The following is a 14236-nucleotide window of genomic DNA, read 5'->3' as shown; positions in this document are numbered from 1 at the left end:
CTATTTTTGAAGCAGTTATTGTTCATCGATTAATGTGAAAAGAAAGATCTAGCGAGGCAACGGCGATCGGCTGGAATATTCGTTCTCGATATTTCAGCTCGTTTGGTCTGAGTTCACTTTGATTTTAAGCACCTACTTCATGATTGCAGGATATCATCTCGTTTGAAGACTCTTGTTGAGCGCTTCTTTTTGAGGCAACGTTAAAACGTTTCTTTTTGAAGTGACATTAATGATAAATTTTTTTTTATTAGACGGTATATAATGCTAATCTTTCATAATGAAGACAATAATAGTAAGGATAAAAATATTTTTGGTGCCCATCTACCCAATATCAAAAATATAATCGGACGGTTCGTTCTGCAATAATTTAGATGTGAAAAGTAGCTACGAGCATTAGATGATGCGATATAGTATGATTAGTAATTTCGTGGCGATAATTCGTTACCATGTTCATCATAAAACTTTTCTTCTATAATATCATTTGATGCGGCACTACTATTCACATTTTCTCCGCCGCTATTAGTATTATGATTGGCGTTATTGGTAGTACGTGGTATGCTGTCGCTGTCTCTTACCCTCATATCGAAGAGAGAACTTTGATCCATTACGTCATCTGCTTCGTCGAGATCCAAACCACCTGCGGAAGATGTGCTACCACCTAATGGCGAATTAGATTGGTACTCGTCGCTGACTTTCTTACCCAAAAGCATATACCACCATTTGGTGAATTTGTTAGCTCTGTAGGCTGTAACGACTTTTCCATCTGAATCAATGAAATCTGTTCTTGATGATTGGATACAAAACATGTAAATTAAGACCAGAATTATCAAGATTAATGGAACACCAATACCAACGACACAACCAATAACAATATTTCTATTTTTTTTCGAAAGACCAGAGCTTTTTGTTTTGTTATTAGGATCGGCAGTCGCTGATGGGGAATACGTAACAGTGGTATAGTGGTTAGAAAGGATCGTTTTACCATTAATGATACTGGTGATGGTGCTGCCGCGACTATCGGAAGAAACGGTTGGGGCAGAAGTAGTTGAAGCTGTAGAGGTGATTGTCGAGGGGGACGAAGAAGTGGACGATGGTGTAGATGAAGAGGAGGAAGAAAAAGATGTTGATGACGACTCGGACGTAGACGATGATGCTGAAGACGTTGAGGTTGAAGAAACAGAAGAGCTCGAAGAATCCGATGTAGACGAAGCCTCGGATGAGGAGCTGTCACTACCTGAGGTAGATGTGAAACTAAATGACGTGAACGACACGGAGGCAACGCTAGTGGATAAAGACGAGTGAGAGGAAGAAGACTTCTTGGATGATGACGAAGAAAGAGAAGATGATACAGCACTTGAAGAGGAAATCAAACTTGATGAAGATAGGGTGCTTGACGATTCCAACGTGCTTATCGACGACGAGTGTGAACTGGAGACGGCCGATGAATTAGAGGACGACGATTGTCCGAAGAACTGGGCCTCTATCGTTGATATGCATGAAAGTGTCAAAAGTAATATCTGGAGGCCGTTCTTGCTTGGTAAAGAAAACATGCTGTAGTGGTATCTGTGTATTAGGTTAAAATCTAACAGGTATAAAATAGCGGTGTTTGTTTAACGAGTGTAGTATTTTGTTGGATTAGAGGATTCTTAACAGATCTCGAATGTCTGCGAATATAGTCGCGTTCTTTCTTATTGATTGCTAAAAGGAAAAACACAATCAAATCTTAATTTTGATAAGTCACTTGGAAGTATATCTGCCTTATATCGCGTGTTCCAGATGATATAAAAATGGTTTGCAGATGGTCCGCGGTACCAGTTGTCTAGTTTAGGAGTTATAGGTGATTTGTTTGGTCAGAAATTGAAGCTAGAGCGATGGGGGCGATCTGAAACCAACTTGCTTATTGGAAAGTTTTTTCTTCTTTACTAACCTCAAAGAAAAGAATGGAGAAAACTGAGATGGTATGCTTTGTCTGCCCTAGTATCTCATTAATGAAATATCGCCAAAGCAAAAACCGCAAATAACAATTAAAAACTGATTCAAGACTGAAACAGCAAATCAAGCAATCATCCGATCAAACGCTACTCCCTCTGAATGACCAATGCGAACTCCTCCAGCAATTGCCAATTTTCTTTCACAGACCGCGCCGCTCAGCCTCGAGGAACCGTCCTCGCGGCATTTCCGTGAGATCTCTCAATTATTTTCTTTTTTTAGATATTTTTCACAAATCTGCCTGAAAAATTTCGCGTCTTCGTGGAACATGACTGACTATAAATAGACGGCCGGAAAGTTCCCTTTTCGGAACTTTCGACATTTTTGGTCATATTAGTGGGTATTTCGTGCTTGGGCGGCTATCAGTCCCTCATAAAGTCGGGGGAAGGCGAGGTTAGTTAAGTAGTATTGGTAATTATAATTGATTATACACGCATACACATACGCAGATATATAAGATATATATAGTGTCGAATTGGGTTCGTTAGAAATTGAAAAGAAGAACATGCGTCATGAAGCTCATCGAAGGGGTGGATCGATCATTTCTTCTTATTTTTCTTCTTGTTCTTCTTATTTTTCTTCTTGTTATTGTTACTTTTTTTAGATTGCTCAGAGGGCGGAACATCATCGGCGGTTACATTGGCGGCTACATCGGTTTCCGTCGTCTCCTGTTCTTCTGTTTCTTCACTGGCTTCAATATTGACAGTGCTTTCTGGTTCCTCGTCAAGAACATCTGTATCTGGTTCGGTAGCACTGTTGACATTCTCTTGAGTCTCCGCAACTTCGCCTTCTAAACTTTCTGGGGCACCTTCATTGGATGGCTCTTCTGAAGCTTTTTCCGTTACGGTCTCAGGTGCGATTTTAGGATCTATATCTTCTTCTTGCTTTTGTGGGGCAGTACTTTCATTGATGGCCTTGTCAGCTTCTTGTGCGGAGCTGTTTACTTCCGGAATTTCAAGTTCAACTTCTGCATTATCTGGATTTACGACCGTGTCTTCCACGGTTTTGTTGTTCTCCTCCACCAGTTCCGTATTTATGTTACTTTCATTGTTCTGTATATCCACACCTTCTCCTTCAGTTTCTGCCAATCCATTGGTAACACGATCACTAACAGTTGTCTTGGCATCCTTGACATCTTCTGGGGCATGTTCTGTAGTTTCTTCATTTGGATCAGTTTCGACCGCACTTTGTTCTTCGTTTTGTACGTGTTCTGTGTTTTGAACGGAAGAGATTGGTTCAGTTTCCTCGATAATCGGAGTGCCAACGGGTTCACTTTTCAAACTTCTTACGGAAGTATTAACAGTTTCAGTAGTGTTTTCGTTCTCCAAAATTGGCGAAGCATTCAGGGTGTCTTCCACAGGTGCGTCTTCCACAGGTGTATCTTCCACAGGTGTATCTTCCACAGGTGTATCTTCCACAGGTGTATCTTGAGCAACCTCATCTTCTTTCTGTTCATTTTGTTCCTTATTCTCTGAAAATTTGTCCTCATCACTATACGGCGGTTCAGCCTGTTCAACATTTTCAGTGCCTTCTGGATCCTTATTTTCAACAGCTGGTCTAGATTCAATTTCATTGTCCCTTGAATTTGATAGCTCTTCTTCATTTACTGGTGGGAAAGTGTAACTTGCCAATATACTTTGGTCTGCATCTAAGTAAAATCCTCTAACTCCGACAATTCTTTTCTCTACTTCGCACGCTCTCACCCACTCCGGTCTAACAATCGGTATGTTGTTGTGCTTTGCCTTCATCAGCTCCTCATTGGTTTCTTCATTGTCCAAATCGTTACAGACAAAATGTGTAGTATCTATGGCAACGTGACGTTGTAATGGTCTTGCACCAATGTGAGATAGACACTGGGACACCTGCGTGTTTGAAATCTCTTTCAATGGGTCCAATGGCCCCAAACATACGGTAATACCAGACATATCGGTCATTTTATGGGTACGCAATATTATTTTTTCGGACCATAATGTACCTGATGTTGTTATCAGCTTCAATTGAAATTCGTAAGGCGTATCAACGGAAAGACCAGATATTTTGGTCGTGGTTACTTTGAATGGATTTGGAATGACCATTGAGCGTATTCCTTTTCTATAAAGAATCAACGATTTCAATTTTGCCGATCCAAGTTTTAACTGTTCCCATGTCAAAACACAACTTGTTTGAGTAACGTTCATGATTTTCAAAACTGGATTTTCAGGTTTATGGGTACCGTATTTCTCCAGAATTTTAGCTTGGATGCTCTTAAAGTGCTTTCTTTGTTTTCGTTCTTCCTCTAAATTCTGAGATACTTGCATTTTGATGATAGATCCTGCTTTAACATTTTCTGGCAATAAAACGGTGGGAAACTCGATAACGTGATGATCTTGGGTGGTCAGTAACGCCAATGAGGCGTCCAATTTACCTACTGTTAACAGCACATCGACGGAAGACATGGTTCGCTACCTCGTTGTCCTCTCAAAGGCTAATTTGTGCAATATATACGCCAAACTTCGACAAGATTAAGTCTTGAGGTAACAAATAACGAGAGCTCTGGAAAGGAGACAAACTCGAAAGGCCGAACTGTAAAAAAATAACAGCTACAGCCTTTACGTCGAAAGTGACCTTGTTTCGAGCGGTTGAAAGATGACGTCTAAGGCTGTGGTAGTAGTATGATTACGATAGAGAGGCTTCAATAGTTTAGAGGCAGTGTAAATATAAAGAATGCGCCGTTTCCAGACTGACACTTTTTTGAAAACTTAATTACTGAATGGGGTTTCATTAAATTACTTTATATGTAAGGGTTACTTATCATGTTTGATTGCCGGTAAGCAGAAAATTTGGAAGTTTTGAATTGGCGGGCTTCTTTTTTGACATAAAATTTGATACACTGTTGTCGAGGTCTTGTCTTCTGCAATCATTTTGAGCATTATTGGAAGCAATGCAGAAGAATTGGTTAGAGCGTATGATATCGGGCCTAGGGAGCCTTGTTGCCATTTCAAACGAAGTCTTGCGGTCGTAGAAAAAACCATAGGGTACTCAAATTCCAGTTGGGACACTATCAAAGAAGAGAAATATTCGTTTAGGTGAGGAATAATCTGGTCCATTTCTATGGAACTTCCCGCTTTGGAAAAGAAATTGATAGTTGTGGACAATTCGGAGATATAGTAGATTTCGGGATACCCTTTAACATGCGAATGAAGTTCTCTAGGCTTGTCTAAGAACGTGCTTATTTGAGCATCCGTCCATATCGTACACTTTAAACTGAGAGTGATGCAATTTTCCTCTGTAGCAACATCTTGAACTTTATAAAATAGTTGCTCCTCCCAAAAATGGGTACTTGAACATACTATATCTTTCAACCGTGTAAGCAGTTCTGGATCAGCTGTGATTGATTCGTTGTTCATTTTAAAATTCAGTTTTATCTACCAATAAATACAAATCGGAAGCCATCTAGCACAGTTAGTAATTATTGCAAAAAAAAGCATTATTTGAACCAGGCAGATAATTCTGCCTATACATGAAGTAACATACCTTTAAATCTCCTGGTGATAACAATGGAATATATAGCGGACTGGAGCATGTTGTTTCTGGGCCTTCGAAGTGCAAAGTAGAGGTCCAAGAAGACAATAATTTTTTTGATATGTCATTATCATCAGCGCCACAACTTTCCAAAAATAGTGTCAGGAACGTTATATCTACCATTAAGGCTCTGTCTGTATGTGTCAGAATCGTATTCTGAACCAGTGTCCTTTTTCTTATGTTTCTTTTTTACATTTTTAGCTTTAGTTTTTCGATACTAAATTTAACCGCTGAGGGTCGAAAAGCTACATGAAGAGAAAGTGTAAAAGTAGATTATATTATACAACTAAGAAAAATAAACTAAAACACAATAAGAGTAAAGTCATATATCACATTTCTGTTCTCTTAACGTTTTCCAATCGATGTGTGGGTGAAAAAAAAGATCGAAAAAACTGTCATGAGAAAGATAGAATGCTGATCGGCAAATCATTCCTTGTTCCCAAGAACTTGCTTGACAGGCTCGGTTTGGTCCACATACAATCTGTGCTCTTGAATATATCTGATAACCGAATTCGGCAACAGATATTGTACAGACATCCCACGTCTGATGAATAAGCGGACTTTTGTGGAAGAAATATCATTGTAGATGAGTTGCTTGATGATAAGAATGTTTCTCCTGTGCTCATACATGATATCGTGAGATAGCAAAAACGATCTAACATCAGAGCCAGTACGTTCGACTATCAAACAACCGTAATTACCCAGGATGTGGTGTAAATCAGCGTCTGCCCAGACGTTTGGTTCACCCATTGATTCTATCAGGTCGCCCCCAGCCAGCAGCATTATCTTGACACCTATTTTGTCGCCGGTGACTGTAGCCACACCACCTCTCTTGATATTTATTTCGTGATTGAAGTGATCCAGGACTTTAGCGGTCCTGGTGTAGGTGGGTTGCAGTGATTCCCATGCGTCCACCATCAACCAAGAGGAAGTTCTTTCACAAGCCAACTCGCACATACGTACCCTACGGTAAGATGGAGCCAAGCCTTGCTTTTGGTAGTTATCACTAACGGGGGAGTAGTAGCCACCAATGACTTCAAATCTCGTCTGTTCAGAGATGGCGTCCAAAGCCATTTCGAACATTCTCAAATGTAAATATGTGATTGGAGAAAAAGACCCACATGCTACAATGACTAACGGCAGTTTGTTTGGATCGAGTAATTTTTTTGATAGTCTGTGGGAGGGGAACTCATAATCTTCCAAATTTCTTGCCTGACGAACAATCCCGTGCGGGACTTCTTCTAGATCAGCAATTTGATATTTTTGGACACCCCTGGTCTCCGATTCTGTGTTTGAATCCAAACTAGATCGTTCCTTCGTTTTGAGGTCAGCATCATCGTCTTCGGACGACGCTTCTGCAGACAGCGGTTGAAAGTCGTCTTGGTTCAATGGGATGTGCTGGTGCTTTTTGTCTTTACTATCTCTGTGATTGTGATGATGCTTAGAGTAGTTTTTTTTCCTTTTGATATGGAAAGGTGCATCAATGGAGGTGTTCGCATCGGCCAAGACGTATGGTATAATGGGAATAGATTTCGGGATTTTAGATTCTGGGTCTGGCGGAGGGTTCAATTCTTCGTCTGGAGACGGTGGCTTGAAATCCGGAGCTCTTGTAGGATCCATTATTGATTCTATTTTTTTATTTTTCTTTGGTTTACTTGCCTGACGCTAGTAGTATTTCTTAGGATAATTGGTTGTTTTTCTAGGTTTGTTTCTTTCTACGTCTGTTATATCATGCAGATACGATTATTTTGTTTACGCAATCATATATTTGGTGAACAGAATTGTTTCACCAAGAAATAAAAACAAAGTAAAGGATGTTCAAATTATCTCCAACAATTGAAGTCAAAAAAAAAAAAAGAAGCAGCGATGTACCTATTCAAAAAATGGGGGGAAATCAGAAAAATACATGTTGGAACTTATTCGAGCAATAAAATTCGTAAATCTTTGTAGTTGCTATAACCTACGTAAGCGGATGCAGCGCAATCCAGCCGCCTTTCCGTCTTCGTCGTCATTCCTCGGTTAGGCAGAGAGGAAAAAAAGCGATTACTGAAGAAAAAAAACTTTCAAAAACCGGATTTTTTAGCCTGTGTGTGCGGGAATTTCTACTCCACTTTTCCTCGGAGAGATGGAAGTAACGGAACTGCAAAAAAAGAAAGTGCGTCACAGACAGGATTCGAACCTGCGCAGGTAAAACCCAATGCCTAATTGCTTTTCTGAGGAAATAGCAGGGCATCGCCTTAACCACTCGGCCACTGGGACATCTTGAGAAACTACCAAACCATTGAGACATATATCGGGCGGCCAAACTGTGGTGTCGCACATTGTAACCAGGGAGGTGAGGTCCAAGCACGACGCATTCACCTGTGCACAACAGGCAGCCCCATACACGATGTGGTGCTTGAAAAAACCTCGAACGTCGATTCCTAAATTTGAATGGCCGGACCCTGGAGACACGTCGGCAAGAAGCCCATGGAAGAAACGAGGGTATCCTTACGGATCAATAATCAAGAATGCACACCATAACTCTGACGCCGCTTGTGTGGAACGGGGAAGGGAGGCTACCACAGCCAACAAGCCAGCAAGTGACTCACATGGCCCCTAGACACCTCTTCTCTCACATACGTGCTAGTTTTCCGGGTTCTGCACCCTTTTTGCCACAGAATGAATGGCGGGGAAGAAACGAGTACTAGCGCCGCGCTTAGTGGGTTTTCCCGGATTATGCGGGGAGAGCACCCCGCATTCGTGTTGAGCCGCCCCCTGAACCCGTTGACAACAGGACGATGATTACGGTATACGAGGTGTGTGGCGTGGAAGGCGTTGGTTGGGGTAGAAAACTCGTGGGCGGTTGTGGTGGCGGAGGTGTGGTCTCGACCGAATGTGGATTGGTTGGGCAATGCTGGCACCACGGAAAATGTATATAAAAGCAGAACGTTTGAGTGGTAGATTTTGCTACTCCCCTTATTTGTTTAGTTATGAAATTTTTTTTATAGTGGTACACTTACGAAAGTAACTAAATCTATTAAGATTATATTATAGTAACACATTACACACAAAACCTCAACACAACAACTCAACATGACCAGAACTAACAAATGGACAGTCCACGAAGCTAAGTCTAACCCAAAATACTTTTCTCATAACGGGAACTTTGGCGAATCTCCAAACCACATCAAGAGAGGAGGATGCKGGAAGGGCAATTGGGGCAAGGCAGGCGACGAAATCAACGACTTGATCGACTCTGGCGAGATCAAGACCGTTTTCAACAAGGATAGAAGAGGTTCTAATTCTCAAAGCAATGAGAGAAAGCTTTGCGACCTGCAACAATTCCACATTTGATCGGCCGGCTGTACCCATTGCCATCCCTTTCTCCCCCTCTCTCTGCATTCAAGGAAGAGAAGATTTTAAGAAATCTGCCTTTTTTTAATGATTTAACGACTACAACCTCCCCTCATTAAACGTATTAGCATATGTATCATGCTCGTGTCGAAAACCTTATACATATATATATATATATATTTTTTACGTTAAGAAATAAACTCACATTTATTGTTCACCTGTCAATAATAATTAGATATAGTTTGGTATACATATGCTTACCTGTAGCCTCTCTGAGTACGGGTGTATGCTGCGGTGGGCGGAGTGGCCACCGCCGGTGGCCTGTTGTAAGCTTTGCCGTTGTTTCTGTTCCCGTTCCCGTTTCCGTTCCCGTTCCCATTTACTGCTGGTCCGTTGGTATTGGTATTAGCATACTTCTCGCTTTCCTGTTTCTCACGCATCATTTCTGCCTGCTTTCTTTCTAGCGCTCTTTGTCCAACAAAATTATAGACAATGGCTGCGTTTCTCGTGGAACACGCATGCAACCATGCGAAAACACTGCCTAAAACCGGCACCAAACTGATGAGTAGATCAAGAACAATGTTTCCGTGCATTTTCACCTTGGTTTCCACAGGTAATCCGTATTTTTTGTCTGCCAGTTCGATTAACTGCTCATGCACCCAATACATCAATAAGGGTCCTATCACCGGTAAAAGCGCAAGTAATGGCGCCCATCCTATAACGGACGTCCAGCAACAGCATCCACACACTGATTTGTCATGCATCCACGCCTTGTTTTGAACATTCTTCCACGCCTTACTTTCGTCTTTAGTGCAATAATATGGAAGCCTGAGACGATGCTTCTTACCGTCTTTGTTCGTTTCATAGAATGGGTCCCTGGTCGGCTGGAAATGCTGTCCTGCAAGTTCTTGGTACTCATCTTGCAAATAGTCTTTACCTAGACCAAGCAGCGTGCTCTGAAGGAATCCTGACATCTGCTCTCTCCCTTATGTTCTTGATGATATTGGTCTTGGAAGTGTTAAGACTTGAAAACTTCTAGTTTCGTTTTCACACTAATCCCTTACGTGTAGTATGAGTCAAATGAAATCTGAAATTTGAGATACGTAATAAACAAGTAAATAAAAAACTTTCTGTAAAAAGTTTACTTCGCAGTCATGCAATGATCTTATAATCACGTCTTCCTTTCCGGGCTTTACGCAGTTTTCCAAGTATTAGCGCGATTTAAAAACAAAAACAAATAATAAATAAACAAGCAGGAATGGAAACGTTGTCCCACCAACCGCGCATTTGTTTGCTGGAACTGCAACATGCAGCACGCATTCAAGCTACTATGGTCTTTCCAGCACGGGCATTTTTTGAAATTTGTTTCTAGAATGATCTACACCATCCCAGGAAGCTCTTGCACTTAACGTAGGGACGTTTCATTTCACCTCATCTCCCTATTTTCCCTTCTTCCTCCACTTTATTTCCTTTCACAACATCCGTACAGTTTTATACACCCATTCACCCAGTATATTCTCTTTTTTTAAGGAAATTGCTATTTGCGCGCTTGTCAAAAAAAAAAGCTCGAAGAAACAATATCCATTGACTGGAAAATATAGCGAATTTTCCAAGTTTCTATGGGAAGTAGCAATCCCAATTACTGCTATGTGCTCCTACGCAATATTGAATTTTCAATCTAAAGCAGTTAATTTTTTAGTTTTAAACAAGTACATATTTTGTCTATAGGTTATTTTTTGAAGGTCCAAAACACTACGACAAACATCAAAGAAAAATGGCTAGAGAAATCACCGACATCAAACAATTTTTGGAATTGACCAGAAGAGCTGACGTTAAGACCGCCACTGTTAAAATTAACAAGAAATTGAACAAGGCCGGTAAGCCATTCAGACAAACCAAGTTCAAGGTTAGAGGTTCTTCTTCTTTGTACACTTTGGTTATCAACGATGCTGGTAAGGCTAAGAAATTGATCCAATCTTTGCCACCAACTTTGAAGGTTAACAAATTATAAGAAAAATAAAGAATAATAGGAGTATTATCATAACAGGACAGAAATAAAAAAAAATAAGAATGCTCTCCCATCCCCATAACGAATAATATTCATTTGTGTTCATTATACAAGAAGTGGAGGTGTTTCTATCTTTTTCGTTTCCGTTTCCTTTTCTTTTTCTTACTATTCATAAACATATTTTTTTAGTTTTTAAAGTCATAACGTTGTATAGTTAATAAAAAATTGGATTACTATTCATTCAAAGAAACAAACAAAACCCGCATTAATTTTTTGAAGAATTTATTTGATAGGACATTATTATTTGTTATAAACTAATATAGGAATTATATCATGTGAAAGTAACAAATCATCGAATTCACACGACCTTCTTGCTGTCGCGGCCACTTGGCTGCTCTTTCTCCTCGTTGTCATCTAGCACCTTTGCCAACCGATCCCTTGCTCTCATTTTTAATTTTTCCTCTTCCTTTGAGGATATTTTTTCAAATTCACGTTCACTAACACTCGTGGCTTCTGCAAACTCTTTGGTTTCCTCTGTTGTAGGCTCCCCTACTTTTCTTGTATGTTCTTTTTCTTTCTTGCTGTTTTCAAGCTCTTGCTCAGCGGTTAAACTGTCCCCGCTATCTTCAGATTTCTGTTCAATGACAGAATTTCTGTTTGAGTTTTTCACTTTTTCATCAAAATCGGAAGCTTTGATTAGTTCTGCAGTTCTCACCCATCTTCTCCTTCTGGTGTATTTAGAAAACGAGTCTTCTTTACTGGGTTTCTTCCACGTATTATCGTAATATATAAACCCTTCATCAGGGGAGGGTTCGGCGGCGGTTCTTGCCTTAGAATTTGGTACTTGAATGGCCCCATCATTGGTCATGTCTAACCTCCATGTCTTGTCAACCCATCTCCAGACCATGGAACTGGTTTCTTCAGGCAAATGAAAGTTTTCAGGCGAGGGTGCCTCGTTCAAGAATTCATCGGTCCATGGAGTTCTTTCATAACTCAGCATACTAGGCTTCCATCCGATTCCTAACCAACGACGTTGATTCTCATACAACACATAAGTAAAACGAATGGGTTTAGAATTGGATAACACCCCGTTTGCATTTTCCGTCGAGGCCAACTTCTTCACCTGTTTTTGGACTGTAGCAAAAATGCCTTGATCCTTATTTATTCCACCGAGATCCAAGCCAGTAACATAGAAGACTAGCAACCGAATGACTTTAAACTTCCATAACAGCCTTCTTGCCACTTTGGACCAGGGAGAATGGTATGACAAGAGAAATAGGCCCATTATCAGCATGAGGCTCCTTGGTGGCAAGAGCAGCCAAGTTATCATAACATAAATCGGAGACAAGATAACTGTAGTGTATAGCAGCCTTTGGATATCTTGCGTTCCAAGGTTTACCATGGGAGACAATAGTATATCTGACTTCAAGGACACCCGATTCATCAAACTCGCAATATCTTCTAAAGTTGGCGAGGAACTCAACGTACCTTCGATATGGTTGTCTAATAACGAATACCCCCAAAGGATAGCAATAATGGCAAGATGCCCGAAATACTTCACTAACGTCTCGAAATAAAGTACCATACCAGCGAAGAGACACAGCATCAAAATGCTGCTCCAAATATTCGTCCCTGTCCAAGTGATAACGTCTAGTATGTCATCAATGATAATCAAATAAGGGTACAACCTAACAAGCGCCTTAGATATTGTGGGCGGCGTCGATGTCAGGAGCGGCGAGGTGGCCACATTAACCTTCTCTAGTGACCCGTCGTCATTATCGTTGGACACGCCGCTTTCAGCATCGTTCTTGTCTAGAGCGGCTCGTATCACTTTAGTAGTATTACCACCGATCCTAGGTTGCAATGTCTCAGCAAACTTGGCTCTAGTTTCATGCACGTTCGTTGTGTTGTCACTCATCAAGAATCAACTGTTCACGCTCGAGAGAACCAACTACACAACTTAAATTCCAGACTGCGGCCTTACATGGCTAATCTTTCCCTTCAAACAACCCATCCGGAGTGTGTATTTGTGAAGCTAATCGAAAACCCTTTAGTCTATTCGCGCTTCTTTCCGTGCCATGGGGGATTATTAAGAAAAATCCATGAGGCATCTCATACAACTAGAAGCCATATATGCTCAAAGGATTGCCGATCCACTAGCGTATAAAGAGCAGCAGCAGATACTGATGTTTAGGAAGAGAGTAGTGAAGAAAAGCCCTGTCAATGAAAAAGGCCAGAAGAAGAGGCAAAAAATCGACTTCAGCAATGAGAAGCCGGTCGCTAGCGATCATGGTGACGACTTCGTTGGCAGTATCCCCTCAACAAAAGCTGAAAGTGCCAAGAGGCTTCGGCCCTCAGGTCCGGATGAGAACAGTCTATCTAGACGAAACGAGGATTTGGGTAAGTACACTCTGACGGTCAACGACGACTCTACAAAGGAAGACCTATTGAACTCGGAGAGAAGAGAGCTGACTGAGAAAGTCAGGAAAGAGCAGTCCAACGACAGCAACGAGCTAGCATTGAATATGAGTGGCAAAAAGGCCCGGCTAGCTAAACAGATTAACCAACCGTCGAATATCCGGACCACGGTGCTTATGGACTTCCAGCCTGATGTTTGTAAAGATTTCAAACAGACAGGGTTTTGTGGCTACGGAGATAGTTGTAAATTCTTACATTCAAGGGATGATTTCAATACTGGTTGGAAGTTAAATCAAGAATGGAATGTAGATGATGAAGACTCGCGGAAGGACGCATTGGACTTGGGCAAGATCCCTTTCAAATGTGTTATTTGTAAGGAGAATTACAAGTCACCTGTGGTCACAAACTGCGGGCATTTTTTCTGTGGGTCGTGCTTTGCTATAGAGATGAAGAAAGGTACCAAATGCTTCATATGTGGCAAGGAAACGCACGGCAGTGCCAAAGTAGCTGCCGATTTGCAAAAAATATTGGGCAAGAGGAAGGTGTGAGGCAACCTTGACTGCAGAACAGAATATGCTAAACTCTCTTGGGCACCCTCCTCCTCTGTAAGAATAGGCCGGGAATACACTCTGTGAATAACAAACACATACCGAACCTAATGTACCGAGGTCATGCGCTAACCGTCACGGTCTTCGACACACGTCATGCACAGGTGCCTTAGCATACATGCTCTACGGAATTAGAGTGCAAAGTGACAGCGGTAAGCAACATATAAGAAGTACGTAAGCTATATACACATAGAAGTGTTTTGTATTTGCTATTGCTATTTGGGTGATGATCTACCCATTTTATCTTGCCGCGACTATTTGACGAAAAAAAAATGAAATTTCAAGAAACTAAGACAAACATAGGTTAGAAATAATA

The 14236-nt window shown here is 41.0% G+C and overlaps 9 protein-coding genes and 1 non-coding gene across 10 annotated transcripts; 3 read left to right on the top strand and 7 right to left on the bottom strand.

Moving 5' to 3' along the window:
• Positions 1 to 416: 416 nt before the first annotated feature.
• Positions 417 to 1550, bottom strand: MID2 (Mid2p; the record flags this gene model as incomplete). The annotated part of the gene is made up of 1 exon (XM_018366888.1): positions 417 to 1550. The coding sequence occupies one exon, from the start codon at positions 1548 to 1550 to the stop codon at positions 417 to 419; it is 1134 nt and encodes a 377-aa protein (XP_018220727.1).
• A 978-nt stretch (positions 1551 to 2528) lies between these two features.
• On the bottom strand, positions 2529 to 4424 carry CHS5 (Chs5p; the record flags this gene model as incomplete). The annotated part of the gene is made up of 1 exon (XM_018366887.1): positions 2529 to 4424. One exon carries the CDS (start codon positions 4422 to 4424, stop codon positions 2529 to 2531), a length of 1896 nt encoding a protein of 631 aa, XP_018220726.1.
• A 348-nt stretch (positions 4425 to 4772) lies between these two features.
• Positions 4773 to 5673, bottom strand: REC102 (Rec102p; the record flags this gene model as incomplete). The annotated part of the gene is made up of 2 exons (XM_018366886.1): positions 4773 to 5393; positions 5503 to 5673. 2 exons carry the CDS (start codon positions 5671 to 5673, stop codon positions 4773 to 4775), a joined length of 792 nt encoding a protein of 263 aa, XP_018220725.1.
• A 303-nt stretch (positions 5674 to 5976) lies between these two features.
• On the bottom strand, positions 5977 to 7170 carry NMA1 (nicotinamide-nucleotide adenylyltransferase NMA1; the record flags this gene model as incomplete). Its single annotated transcript, XM_018366885.1, has 1 exon — positions 5977 to 7170. One exon carries the CDS (start codon positions 7168 to 7170, stop codon positions 5977 to 5979), a length of 1194 nt encoding a protein of 397 aa, XP_018220724.1.
• Positions 7171 to 7708: 538 nt separating this feature from the next.
• DI49_3830 lies at positions 7709 to 7809 on the bottom strand. Its single transcript is given in 2 exon segments — positions 7709 to 7754; positions 7772 to 7809. It is a non-coding gene; the product is annotated as a tRNA-Ser (tRNA).
• Positions 7810 to 8625: 816 nt separating this feature from the next.
• TMA10 (Tma10p) lies at positions 8626 to 8886 on the top strand (the record flags this gene model as incomplete). The annotated part of the gene is made up of 1 exon (XM_018366884.1): positions 8626 to 8886. The coding sequence occupies one exon, from the start codon at positions 8626 to 8628 to the stop codon at positions 8884 to 8886; it is 261 nt and encodes an 86-aa protein (XP_018220723.1).
• Positions 8887 to 9143: 257 nt separating this feature from the next.
• On the bottom strand, positions 9144 to 9860 carry DI49_3828 (uncharacterized protein; the record flags this gene model as incomplete). Its single annotated transcript, XM_018366883.1, has 1 exon — positions 9144 to 9860. One exon carries the CDS (start codon positions 9858 to 9860, stop codon positions 9144 to 9146), a length of 717 nt encoding a protein of 238 aa, XP_018220722.1.
• Positions 9861 to 10660: 800 nt separating this feature from the next.
• On the top strand, positions 10661 to 10897 carry RPL38 (60S ribosomal protein eL38; the record flags this gene model as incomplete). Its single annotated transcript, XM_018366882.1, has 1 exon — positions 10661 to 10897. One exon carries the CDS (start codon positions 10661 to 10663, stop codon positions 10895 to 10897), a length of 237 nt encoding a protein of 78 aa, XP_018220721.1.
• A 355-nt stretch (positions 10898 to 11252) lies between these two features.
• On the bottom strand, positions 11253 to 12812 carry PEX30 (peroxisome biogenesis protein; the record flags this gene model as incomplete). Its single annotated transcript, XM_018366881.1, has 1 exon — positions 11253 to 12812. The coding sequence occupies one exon, from the start codon at positions 12810 to 12812 to the stop codon at positions 11253 to 11255; it is 1560 nt and encodes a 519-aa protein (XP_018220720.1).
• A 184-nt stretch (positions 12813 to 12996) lies between these two features.
• Positions 12997 to 13860, top strand: CWC24 (U2-type spliceosomal complex subunit CWC24; the record flags this gene model as incomplete). The annotated part of the gene is made up of 1 exon (XM_018366880.1): positions 12997 to 13860. One exon carries the CDS (start codon positions 12997 to 12999, stop codon positions 13858 to 13860), a length of 864 nt encoding a protein of 287 aa, XP_018220719.1.
• Between the last annotated feature and the right edge of the window lie 376 nt (positions 13861 to 14236).

The sequence above is a fragment of the Saccharomyces eubayanus genome, chromosome XII (assembly GCF_001298625.1).
Source record: "Saccharomyces eubayanus strain FM1318 chromosome XII, whole genome shotgun sequence".
Lineage (NCBI taxonomy): Eukaryota > Fungi > Ascomycota > Saccharomycetes > Saccharomycetales > Saccharomycetaceae > Saccharomyces > Saccharomyces eubayanus.
The sequence above is the reverse complement of the archived record's forward strand: the minus strand, read 5'-3'. Positions and strand labels throughout refer to the sequence as shown.